The sequence below is a fragment of the Mus caroli genome, chromosome 14 (genome assembly GCF_900094665.2).
Source record: "Mus caroli chromosome 14, CAROLI_EIJ_v1.1, whole genome shotgun sequence".
Taxonomy (NCBI): Eukaryota; Metazoa; Chordata; class Mammalia; order Rodentia; family Muridae; genus Mus; species Mus caroli.
Window position 1 is genome coordinate 86,534,342 of NC_034583.1, and position 14,035 is coordinate 86,548,376.

General features: G+C 36.2%; 1 protein-coding gene across 1 annotated transcript in view; it reads right to left on the reverse strand.

Moving 5' to 3' along the window:
• Nucleotides 1–14,035, reverse strand: part of Klhl1 (kelch like family member 1) — a 369,504-nt gene that overhangs the window by 16,245 nt on the left and 339,224 nt on the right. The window contains exon 9 of the mRNA XM_021181703.1: nt 6,751–6,963. Within this exon, the coding sequence (XP_021037362.1) occupies nt 6,751–6,963 (213 nt within the window). The remainder of the gene's footprint in view (nt 1–6,750; nt 6,964–14,035) is intronic.

A 14,035-nucleotide genomic window follows, 5' to 3' on the forward strand; every position in this document is an offset into this window, starting at 1 on the left:
GGAAGGAAGGAAAGAAAGAAAGAGGAGAAACTAGATATGAAATGATGAAAGAGAGAGAGGAAAAATGGATTTCAGAGCTCCTCCAGGGACGGAGGGAAATCGGGAGGCGTCCTGCTTTCTCTCTGGTCCCTACAGTAGACATAGACATCCTTAGTTCTGGCTACATCAAGTTCTCTACCCTCTATGTATTGTCTGTGTTTGGTGCACCAATCTGTGCACCTGTCAATTTGTTTCTGTTTTGGTTTCATTGTCTGAATGACTGTTGTTCTATGTTTCATGTTGAAAAGAAAAAAAAATGGTTAAAACTTTATCTGCTTGGTATCTAGCTCTTGATTTAGTCTCAGTTTGCACAGTGGAGGCTGATTAAAGTTGCCCCTGCACCTTAGCCAGGAGTCAAGCACAGCAGGATAGGTCCTGCTGAAAAGCTGTTTTTAAAAAGGAGTCTGCAGATTCTTAGTTCTAAGGCAAATAAGCTGATAGTGATTTGTTTTGTTTTGTTTTGTTTTGTTTTTCCTAGAAAAAAATCTCTGCAATTGTGCTTATTGGATTCAGGGTTAGCAAATGATAAAGTGCTTTTTATCTTAAAATTATAGCTAGAAAAAGTAAAAATTCTTTGATTGGTCTAAATTTATAAGATTTGTGTAGCCTTTTCATTTGGTTTCTGAATGGTCTTAAAGTATAAATACGCTCTGTGTGTCTTTGTCATAGAGTATTGGGTTATAAATTATTGGGTAGGATTAAAAAGATGTAACAAGAAAGTTAGCTTAAAACTGGTAACTCAGAGTTGGAGTGATTTTAAACAATAGCATGTGGCATGAAACAGCCCAGGAAACTAGGCCTCTAAGGATACGTCTAAATTGGGATAATATTTTATGTAAGTCTTATCCAAGAAACTAGACTTATAAGAGATAACATTTAAAACACTGTCTCTTTAATGAAGCATTAAAAGTTACACTGTCATGCATTTACATGTAGGAATTGGCAGCCAAATTTTGTAAAATGAAAGTGGTGTTTCTGGTATTGATTTTAAAGAGAATAAATTGTTTAAAATTGGGTTAAGATTTATGAAAGGTCAAGGAGGCTGTAGAATTTACAAGCTGGCCTGCCTACTCCATAAAGAATTATTATAGATTTGGAAGGTTGTTTTTTCCTTTGCATCCTGATAATTGTAAAGGGTTTGTTTCTAGTGAGCTTGTGATTATTGGAAAGTTTTGTCTGTAGGTATGACTAAGAGACTTACATTTGCAAGACTAAAAGGTTTGTCTCTGCTTCAATACAAGAAGCTAGGACTTTGAATCTTCCAGTGTATATTGTTTCTTAAATGGAAAGTATTTTATTAGCTTATGCCTCTGAAGGGAAGTTTACTACAAATCTTTGCTCTTACACAATGAGCTTTAAAGTTTTGGGGAGTAGCTGTTGCTCCAGAAAAGATTCAGGAACAATATCTTTTTAATATTTAGTGTCTCAATTTTACCCTAGAAGAACTATGGTACAAAAAAATTTTAAAAAGAAGAGATGATTTGCTTACTTCAAATTATTTTCAAAAGATTACAGGAGATGTTAATTGGCTAAGGCCTCACCTTAAGCTCACCACAGGAGGACTTAAGCCTTTGTTGAATGTTATCAAAAGAAATGAAAATTAACTGGTGAAAAATAAAAGGCTTTGCAGAAAGTAGAGGAAGCTTCTGTAATCAATTAGTATTAATTATAATCAATGGTAATCAAATATTATCTGTGTATCCTAGTTATTGTTATTCAATGTGCCCACAGCAATTCTTTGGCAAAAAGAGAACATTAATGTAGATCATTCTTCATGTCCAAGAAAAGTTTTAACATCTTTTATGACGCTGTTGTGGTGTTAATAAAGAATTGTAAGATAAAATCATGAAAGTATTTTAGAAAATAATGTCTTAAAAACTTCACAAGATGTCTGTTCCTTGTTTCAAACAGCAATTAAATTGGTTATTGCAGAACATTGATATTTGGTCTATTGCATAGCAAACATTTTAGGTAAAACTTATGGTTATTATCCAAATGAAAAGTTGTTAAAAATTGCTTCTGTGAATGCTTTTGTATTTTCTGTAAATTTATGAATACATGCATCCTATAAAGAATACATCTACTGTATTAAAAAACAGTCCTTCTATAGAAGAGAAGTATGTGTGATTGGATCACATGTTTATTCTTTTAAGTTTCCTCCTCCTTCAGCACAGATAAATAAATAGTGTGCTGGAGCCAGTGCCGTGAAATGTTGAAAAATTAAGCTTTAATTTGTATACTAATAGTCAAGATATATATATTTCAGGATTTACAATTGCTTAAAATTGTTCCTTTTTTAGATACTGCTAATTCTCAAATTTGCAATTGTTTATACATATACAACTCAAGTAAAGAAAAAATATTGTTCCTTTAAAGGACTGTTTTGGACATCTAAGAACTCATCCTAGATTCCCCGGACAAGACCTCTTAAGGCAATGTGACCCCAAATTTATATCCTAGGCAGATTATAGGCCTTATAAGAGAACAATTTGCTATATAATCTCATTCTTTACATCATCAAAATAGCAATAATAATTTGGTATTTTTAGAGAATGTGCATGTCAAAGTATAAAGACGTGTTCTCAGTGTCCTCAGTTTCTACCTGTTCTATATAATGGTGTTAATTCTCCAGGACTTATACTTAATCAATTATTGCAAATGTATAATCATATTTCTGATTTTAGAAAAATAAAATATGCACATATGACTATTGATATCTTTTCAGGCTTTCTAGTCTGATAAGCACTTCACGAAATGTTTAAAGTCCTTAGTCATCAGGGAAATGCAAATCAAAATGACTCTGATATTCTTCTACCTTACACCAATCAGAATGGCTAAGATAAAAAACTCTGACAGCACATGTTGTTGAGGATGTGGAGAAAGAGGAACACTCCTCCAGTGCTGGTGGAATTGCAAACTGGTTCAACCACTCAGGAAATCAATCTGGAGGTTTCTCAGAAAATTGGAAATGGATCTACCTGAAGACCTGGCAATACCACTCTTGGGCATATATCCAAAACATCCCACACCACAGCACAGGAGTGCATGTTCCACTATGCCCATAGTGGTCTTACTTATAATAGTCAGAAGCCCGAAATCACCCAGATGTCTCACAATGGAAGAATGGATGCAGAAAATGTGGTTCATTTACACAATGGGATGCTACTAAGCTATTAAGAATGAGAACATCCTGAGTTTTGCAGTCAAATGGATGTAACTAGAAAATATCACGCTGAATGAGGTATCTTAGACCCCAAAAACCATGCTTGGTATGGACTCAATAATAAGTGGATATTATAAAAAAAATACAGAATTCCCAGCATAAAATCCACAGAACTCAAGAATGTTAACAAGCCGAAGGAACCATGTGAAGATGATTCAATCTCACTTTGGAGTGAGAAGAAATAAATTATGGTGGTACAGAATGGGGCAGGACCTGGGTGGGAGAGGGGACAGGGAGGGGGAAAGAAAAACATGATCAGGTATTGGGTGGAGGAGGGGGTTGGGAGGAGAAACAAGACTGAAAACCTGAGGCCCAGTAAACTGTGAGGAGCCGCCCTTGCAATTGCCATTACAAGATGGCGCTGACATCCGGTGTTCTAACTGGTAAACAAGTAGTCTGTGCATGTGCTGGGGTATTTTTCCATTCCTTGTGCCCTGCCTGTCCCGTGGTGTCATCTGGGCTGATGGTGAGCAGCCAGTCAGGGTGAGACACGTTTCCAACCACTCTTCGTGGTCTATTTAAGGACCGAGTTTCCTATGTTCTGGGTCTCCTCCCCAGAAGCTGATCATCTATCTCTCGAGATGCATTAAAGCTTTACTGCAGAAGGATCTGAGTGTCCTGTGTGTGTGTTCTTGCCGGTGAGACTCAGAGACACAGGGACAAGTAACCTTGAGAGGTAGAAGGTTGGCAGATCCTCTAGAAAGTACCAGAGACCTGGGAGTTGAGAGACTCTTAAGACTCCAAGGAAGGGACTTTAGATGAAATGCCCTATAGTGGGGAGAGTGAATTTGTAGAGTCCACCTCCAGTAGAAAGACAGGGCATCAAGTGAAGGGTTGGAGCTGCCATTCCAGAGTAAAAACTCTGACCCAGGATTTTCCCTGTCAAAAAGAACTGCAGGGACATAAAGAGAAGAGAGTGAAAGAAAGGAGGTCCAGTGACTGGCCCAAATTAGAACTCAGATGAAGGGAACACTCAAAGACCACACTATTACTGATGCTATGATATAGACAAGAGCCTAGCATCCCTAATCTCCTAGAGGCCTAAAAAGCAGCTCAAATAATAAGATGAAGATATGTACACTCAATGAATGTACAGAAGGTAGGGTCCCTGCAATGGAATTAAGGAAAATCTGAAAAAGCTGAGGAGGATTGTGACCCTATAGGAAAACCAGCAGTCTCAACTAACCTGGAACCCTGGGATCTCTCAGACACTGAGCCACTAACCAGGCAGCATAAACCACCTGATATGACCACCCCCCTCTCATACACATACAGCAAATATGGCCTGGCCTGGCTCCAGTGAGAGAAGATGCAACTAACCCTTGATGGACTTGAGACCCCAGAGAGTGGAAAGGTCTGGTGTGTGTGTGTGTATGTGTGTGTGTGTGTGTGTGTGTGTGTGTGTGTGTGTGTGTGTAGGGTGAGTTGTCGTGATGTGAACATCCTCTTGGAAACGCAGGAGGAGGTATGGGATGAGCAACAGTCAGAGGGAAAATCAGGAGGGGAATAATGACCGGACTATAAAAAAAAAAAAAGTTTAAAGAATAATAATAAAAAAAAACCACTTAGGCAAAGTTTTGTTATAAAACAAACTTTCATTTATTTCACACCCTGTTCTTAATTCATTCATCCCATTCTCTGCCGTTTTGCTTGCTCTGATGTGCTTAATACCATTATTACATAATTCATGTGATGTCCATATTACCTCATCTTGAAATATAAGTGATATGCGTATATAAAGCATACTATACTATAAAGCATAGTATCATACTACTGAATATCACAGTATATTAAAAGCATTATTTATATTATGTGCAGAAAATAGTTTCTCAGAGGTACCATTATACATTTTGCTTATTGATTACATACATAAGAAATCAATAATATAAGATTATGCTTTCCAGTGTGCAAAAGCACTTTGACTCTAATAGACAGGGTGAATTTATCCAAGAATCATGATAATATTTTCTGTTCTGCATTAATTAAGCTATGCAGACCCACTGAATGTCTATAACTTAAAATAGCAGAGTATTTAAATCTAATTTTGCATTGCGAATGTATTCTGAGGCTGAATTATTTATGCTTGCGTGAATAAATAAAATTTAAATATATTTTAGAGGAAATTCAGATAGAATTCTTTGAGGAAACATTATTTTATTAGCAGCATTTCACTAAAGTCTGAAAGGTAGAAGTAGCAACCTCATCATAGAACAATCCCTCCAATTTTTTTAAGTATTTACTATATGAAAATAGTTGTCCTGTGAGATCCCAAATAATTTCAAAACAATGATTGTTTCAATGTTTTAAAAAGTTTACCCATTGATTTTTCTGAACATTTCAGTGAAACACACACTGTCCTATGTCCAAGTATAATTATTAAGAAAGTACATGGTTTCTTAATATTGAAAGGAATTTTGTCATATCTCCAACACTATGCAAGGAGCCTCTGTATTCCCTAAGATACTGTTCTCCTAATTCACCATGGCGGTTTAGCCAGTTTGTCCCTGAAATGTGATATGAACAGGGTTATTTTGCCTAGAGATAGCTCTGTAAAATGAGTGAACAATCTTTTACTATGCCTTTCTCCTTCTTATGTAAGTTAGATGTTTTTGCTGAGCCATGCCAGTCATAGTGTCAGAATGCCAACACTCTCACCATGTCCTATATGTACATATAATATCATGGTTATTACCAATGAGATATGGGAATTAAAATATAATTACTTATCCCAACTAATAAACCATTATTTCAACATTTCTTATGTTCACTTCTGTATAGATGAAGATTCATGGAAATGCAATTAGAAAACTCACAAGCCTTGCTAAGTATTTACCAGCATTTGTTCCATACAATCCAATAGTTCTATATATCTAATCTATCAGCAAGCAATATGTGCCACTGTTATTAGAACACACCTGAAGTCAATGTACTGACTCACTTTGGGTTATCTGGTACATATTTTCCAGAATTAAAAGACCAGTTACTCTTCCTGTATGTACTAGAGTTATAGAAAGTATATATTCAGTGTTGGTTCCAAATGATGTTACCAAACAAAGAAGCTCATGACCCATCTTTGAGAGTTTGAAGCAGTGTAACGATTCATACTAAGACAAATGGATAACGGAGCAATTACTTAAAGGAATTTCAAACTTTACTGTCTAACAAATGGCAAATCTTTGTATCAGCAATCATTTTGAAAACGCTTCAATAGAAATGTGCATGGTATCTAAGTATCATATGGAAACACTGTTGTTGAGGGTTTAAGCTAATGGAAAAGAAGAAGCACGATTAAAAAGTGAAATGGAAAAAAATGTTGATATGCTAGAGAAGGAGGTGAAAAGGAGTGAAGGAAGACTAAAGAGAAGATTGCAGGGAGGGTGAGTGGAAGGAAAGTGGGAAGGAAAGGGTTGTATTGTGAAAATAGTTCCAGGAGCTGTATTTATATCTTCTAAAGCATTAGGTGCATTCTTAGTGGCCTTGAGGCTTACCTTTCCACATAGTCCAGGAGCCTGGAACAGTGGTTTGAAGCAGGAGCATCATGACCACCCACTGCATACAGGAAACCATCACAGGTGGCCACTCCAACACCCCCTCTCCTCTTACACATCGGTGCACACATGCTCCACTTATTTGTATGAGGATCATAGTATTCCATTGAACTCAGACAAGAACTTCCATCTCGACCCCCAACTGAATACAACCTGAAACCACAATGAGAAAAATACTTAATATCACCAATGTAAAAATAGTATGTAAAAATAAAATTTAGGGTCTTGAGCCTCAAATAGAAACATATCACTTTAAATGTAGATCTTGATGAAGATAACCATATAGATGGAATTATTGTTAGTGTAACATACAGTATTCTATGTGTAAATATATGAGTAAAGTTGTAAACCTAGATTCTTTGGACATATATTTAGATGGTTTATAAGAAACAATTAAAGAGAAATGATATCTCTCTTTGAATAAATACTCAGAAATATATTTAAAAGATACTTTAAAATGTAGACGATGTCATAGAAAAGAGGACTATTGTCAGATTCTGTGATTATTTTATTTGGAGTCAGTAATCATACACAGATTAGAAGACAGTAATCATACACAGTTTAGAAGACTAAACAACAGAATACTCTGATTCAGGTTGTCATAACAACCATCTTTCTTAGTGTGTATGCTGTAGTTTAAGAAAACTTCTTAGGAAATTCTTGATACTGGCCTGAATGAGTAATTCTAAAATTTACACTCATTTTTCTGCAATTGTTTTGTTGACAGGACTATAATAGGAACTTTCAAAATAACTTTTGTGTCACAACTGAAAATAAATTATTGAAAAATACATTGTCACATGTTGGAGCAACTTCTGGGTATATGCCCAGGAGTGGTATTGCTGGATCTTCTGGTAGAACTATGTCCACTTTTCTGAGGAACCACCAGACTGATTTCCAGAGTTGTTGTACCAGCTTGCAGTCCTACCAAGAAATAGAGGACTCTTCCTCTTTCTCCACATCCTCATCAACATCTACTGTCACCTGAGTTTTTTAATCTTATTCAATCTGATTGTTGTGAGGTGTAATCTCAGGGTAGTTTTGATTTGCATTTCCCTGATGATTAAGGATGTTGAACATTTTTTTTAAGTTGCTTCTCAGCCAATCATTATTCCTCAGTTGAGAATTCTTTGTTTAGCTCTGTATTCCAATTTTAATAGGATTACTTTGTTTAGCTCTGTATTCCAATTTTAATAGGTTTACTAGAGTTTAACTTCTTAAATTCTTTATATATATTTGATATTAGCCCCCTATCAGATTCAGGATGGGTAAAGATCTTTTACCAATCTGTTGATTTCCCTTTGGTTTTATTGACAGTGTCCTTTGCCTTACAGAAGCTTTGCAATTTTATGAAGTCCCATTTTTTTTATTCTAGATGTTGCAGAACAAGCCATTGGTGTTCTGTTCAGGAATCATTCCCATGTGCCCATATCTTTGAGGCTCTTCCCCACTTTCTCCTCTATAAGTTTCAATGTCTCTGGGGAGTTCCTTGATCAAATTATACTTGAGCGTTTTACAAGGAGATAAAAATGGATGAATTTGCATTCTTTTACATGCTAACCTCCAGTTGACCCAGGATCATTTGTTGAAGATGTTGTCTTCTTTCCACTGGATGGTTTTAGCTCCTCTGTCAAAGATCAAGTGACCATAGGTGTGTGGGTTTATTTCTGGATCTTCAAATCTATTCCATTGATTTACCTGTCTGTTGCTGTATCAGTACCATGCAGTTTTTTTTTTTTTTTTTTTTTATCACAATTCCTCTGTAGTACAGCTTGAGGTCAGGAATGGTGAACCTCAATGGAGTAATGGATAGGAGAAAATGTTGTACATTTACACAATGGAGTACTACTTAGCTATTAAAAACAATGAGTTTGTGAAATTGTTAGACAAATGGATGGATCTGGAGGATATCATCTTGAGTGAGGTAACCCAAATTACAAAAGAACACACGTGATATGCATGTAGTCACTGATACGTGGATATTAGCCCAGAAGCTCAGAATCCTTCTTAGAAGGGGGAACAAAATACCCATAGAAGGAGTTACAGAGACAAAGTTCAGAGCAGAGTCTGAAGGACAGAGACTGCCCCACTTGGGGTTCTATCCCATAAACAACCACCAAACCCAGACACTCTGGCAGATGCCAATAAGAGCCTGCTGACAGGGCCTTTGCCAGTGCCCGGTAAATATGGGTTCTGAAGCCCCATAGGAGGAACATCAATATGAACTAACCAGTACCCTCAGAGCTCCTAGGAACTAAACCACCAATCAAAGAAAACACATGTTTGGACATGCGGCCCTAGCTATATATGTAGCTGAGGATGGCCTAGTCAGTCATCAATGGAGGGAGAAGCCCTAGGTCTTGTGAAGATTCTATGCCCCTGTATAGGGGAAGGCCAGGACTGAGAATGGGAGTGGGTGGGTTGGGGAGCAGGGCAAGGGAGGAGGGGATAGGGGATAGGTGATAGGGATTTTTGAGAGGGGAACCTAGAAAAGGGAATAATATTTGAGATGTAGTAAAAGAAAATATCTAGTAAAAAAGAAGAAAATACATTGTCTAAACATTTAGACATACTCTTTCTTTATCCTCTGTTAAATCATGAAAAGTTTAGTGTGTGTGTACGTGTACTTGTGCCTCTATTTACTCACTTGATATTTTTGTATGTGCCACACATTACTCAATATGTGTACATCATATAGGCAAATTTTCAAAAATAGTTTTTAATACTTCTGATGTGTTCTAAAAGGACACACAGAGATATGTTTACAGAAGCCCCTAAGTGGTATAACTCAGCATCAGTGTCATTACAGCCTTTGACAGTTATATGGATTATGCTAGCAATTTTAAACAATTCACAAAAAGGTGTCTCACCAACAAAATGACATGTGCACAAGAAGGAAGATCACACTGGTGATTAAAGCAGAGGCTATGGATTTATGAAAGAGGGAGACTTCGAGACAACTGATTTAACAACGACTACAGCTTTAGGAGCAGCAAAAATCAGAATAGGAGAGCAGAAAATTGAGGCTGCTCTGTCCTTTGGAGTTAATCAGGGTGAATAGTAGCTGCAGGGCATGTAGCTGTTATTTATGATAGAAGACTTGCAGAAAAATTCCTATAGTACAAACATCAGGAAAAGAAAGGTATGATGGGTTTCTCTCAATACTGTGATATCAGATTGATCCTTAACTACGAATGTTATTCTTAACCTTCTTGTCGACTTAATTCTCCATTTTTTTTTTAAGTTTCAAAATAAATGCATAGAAAAAATGTACTACATTGTATACTACACTTTGGGGGCCAAAGGTATTCAACTCCATGCTCCAGTATTCTGTAATAATTCTACAATATGATGCTTAAGCTGAGATCAAATCATGGATACATTTTTAACAAGTCAATTCTGTTTCCCACATAGCACGCTATGATATATATCTCTGGTGTCCCAAGTGTTCTCACTGTGACTGTTATGCTGCCTTCCTTGATTACTCAGAAGCACTGTGCTGACTGTGTCATAGCAGATGCTGAAACTAAGCAGGAAGGTCATTTTAAAGGACAAGTACTGAACAATTTAGCTTGCAAAATCACCCAAGTAAAATAATCATTCAGAATTTTTTATCATCCTTAACACTCCATGAAATCTGAACTCATTTACTTCCATTTCATTTAAGTTGAAGATCTAACTCAAAAGAAGTATTGCTATACTTCTGAAATATTGCTAACATGGAACTATACTTTGTAGAAATACTGCATAATTACCTACATGTAAGGTGTAGAGCATATAGCATTGTTCCTAGGTAGCAGTACACAGCAAAGATATATCACGTTTCCTACTGTTTCAAAGATGTTAATTTTCAGTTTCTCTACTTATACATATACATGAATAAACTTACTACACTCATCAGATATTTAAACTTTGTTTAGCAATGTTCATAGATAATAATAAAAAATGTTTAATATTCTGTCAGATTTATTTTAGTTTTTAAAATAATTAATGGCATACTTCTACAGGGTTGATCAGTGTTTGAGCAGTGCATTAGTATTTTCATCCCGGAGAAGCTCAGGACTTATGACTGCCTTATTATATTCACATGCTCACATACACACACACACACACACACACACACACACACACACACACACACACACACAAATACACGCACACATAGAATGAGACACAGAGACAGATACATACAGAGAAAGAATAAAAGCAAGAGGAGATGAACTCTGGGAGGGGGTCCGGGGAGGAACATCATTTGAAATTAGATTACAAATGAAGTAATTTTATAAAGAAAAGAAAATAACTGTTACCAATCATTCAAATTTTTCTAAAACCCGAAGAATAAGTACTTTCCAGACTGATTTGAGTCCATCGATAACTGTAATACAAAAGCCAGCAAAGACACCATGGATTTGAAAAATCAGAGGCTCTATCACTAAAAATATATATTCCAAAATGTAACACCCCCCCCCCAGCCTGAAACCTGGTTGCTCATGTTTCACTGTTATCAAGAAGAGAGCATTGGGGTGGAGCCTGCCACCCTATCGTTCTGCCACTCCCACTGCTGCTGCCCCTGGCTGTTTCGGAGCTAAACAGTATAAAGTACAAAGGCCACATATCTACATATTCAAATAAAAGCATTTAAATTATTACAGTATATATTAAATCAAATATTAGAAATGAAAAATATATACAGGGGAAATGCATGATTTATAAATATTTTACTCTTTGTTACAGAATATAAGAAAATATTACTGTAAATTAAACATTATTTATAAAGGTAACTATTGAATATATTCACACAATTTTGAGTTATAGTATATTTTTAAAGATTTATTTATTTATTATGTGCAGTGTTCCACCTGCAGATATGCCTGACTTCTACAAGAGGGCAGAAGGTCTCATTATGGATGGTTGTTTGTCACCATGTGGTTGCTGGAAATTGAACTCAGGACCTCTGGAAGAGCAGTCAGTACTCTCAACTTCTGAGCCTAAGTAACGGATATTTTTTTAAAAAGTACTTGGGAAAATGTTTATGCAAAGTTCAGATTATATTATCAATTTCTTTGATATAGTTACTTACGCTTTAAATCTAGTAACACATGGTAGACACATTAATGAAATGTGTTCAATATCTGAATGAAAGAAACATTATTTATAGACATTTATGTAAATACTCAGTAAGATATGCTATATATCAGATTATAATTTACTTATTAACTTACATAATTCCATGTTTTTAAATGAAATATTAAATCTTGTATTATTCTATTACTTGTACTATAATATTTATTACTATATTATTTTAATAAACAAATGAAAGACAAGTATGATTTATCAAAATAAAATTAATACCAGATATTAGAAAAATTGAAAGCCGAAAATAGACTACACTTAACATAAAAGACTTCTAAGAAAAAAAAACTGTTGCAAGAGAACTCATTTAAAAACTAGGCCATGGTGGCTCACGCTTTTAATCCCAGAACTTGGGAGGCAGAGGCAGCTGGATTTCTAAGTTTGAAGCCAACCTGGTCTACAGCCAGGACAACACAGAGAAACCCTCTCTCAAAAAACCAAACCAAACAAACAAACAAAAAACCAAAAACAACAAAACAAAACAAAAAAATAACTCATTTAACTCGAGGAAAATACCTTTGTTTATTCTTCCATTAATACTTTATGAAAACTGGTATTTGTATTTCCATATCAGAAAAGGAAATTTAAATGAGTATTTTGTGATCATACCTAGCTAATCTAATTTAATATAATCTCCTCATTTCTAAATGAATATTAAATGACCAAGAACTGAGAAATAAAAGTAAATAAAAACAATTTACTATACTTAGCCCTAAAATTATAATAGCCAAAGTATAGAAATCATACAGTTTAAGATGCTAGACTAACACTGTCCTGTGTACAGACTCTCATGAATAATTAGCATTGTGTGTCCTCTCAGAAGCCCTTTACAGTGTAGACTCTGCTTTCTTTCCCAAAGAGGATGATTTAGATGTTTGCTGAAAAGGAAAGAGATTCTAACGCTGAAGCAAGTAGGTTGACAACAAAGGAAGTGACAACCGAGAGTTTCACAAGAAAGGAAACCTGAAGATTTCCAGTCAGCACTTAAAGCTGAGTAAAATCTGTAGGATGAAGAAATGTATGGACAGCATTACACACAAGAAAAACGCCATGTGTAGAGAGGTGGGTTGCGGAGCATAACAGCTGATGATGCATAAAATGTGACAGAAGCTTGGGAAAGAAGGGATGGAGTGATGTAACTGGGAAGACCGAAAAGACAGAGAAAGAAAGAAAGGTTTGTAGGTGAAGATATGGAGCTGAGATGGCATTCTGAATCCACAAGAAAAGGTCCACCAAAATACCAACTTCAGGAATCATCCTGCTAGAGCTGGCATAAGATACAGACATATACTTAATTTTAGTAAAGTTTTATGTTTTGCTGAGAATAGCAAGAATCTGACTCTTGCCCATTATTTTTTTTTTTTTTGTGACTTTGCCTATGATTTTATTTTTACAAGAAATCAATCATTTATGGCATATTCATAACACGAAAGCATGAGAGGACTACACATGAATATTGAGCCCATAGTTGGTAAATATACAAAATGTATTCTTTTGTGCACCAGGTGGGTTGGTGCAGAGCTGCAACTCTAGACCCTGAGAGACTAACACAGGGGGATGACTAATTAGAGGTCAGCCTAGGCCACATAGCAAGACTCTCCCTAAAGAAGGCCAAACCCCCAAACCAAACAAACAAGCAAACAAAACATTGATCAGTGGAGGCTAGAGAGATGGATCAGCCATCGGGACAGCTCACTGTTCTTCGAGAGGACCAAGGTTCAGTTCCCAGCACCCACATGGTGGCTCACAACCCTCTGTAACTGCCGCTCCAGGGCATTCAACGCTTCAGGCTTCTGAAGGCTCCTAGACTTGTGTGCACCTACCCACATGCAGACATACACAGCTGTACATAACTAAAAATACCACAAAAAGCCCCTAAAGCCTTTACAAAGCTGTTTAGAAAGATATTTGTGTTCAGTTTTCTATTTGTGGATGCTGCCAGGTTGAAGTCTTCATGGAGGGCACTGCTATATTCTACTTATTAATTAAACTAATGGGGCAGTATCCAAGGATGCTGTCAATCAAAGCCGACTCATCTGCTCCCGGGATTCCTCTCTGTTTGCGTGAGTTTTTTAGGAGCCTTAATATTTTT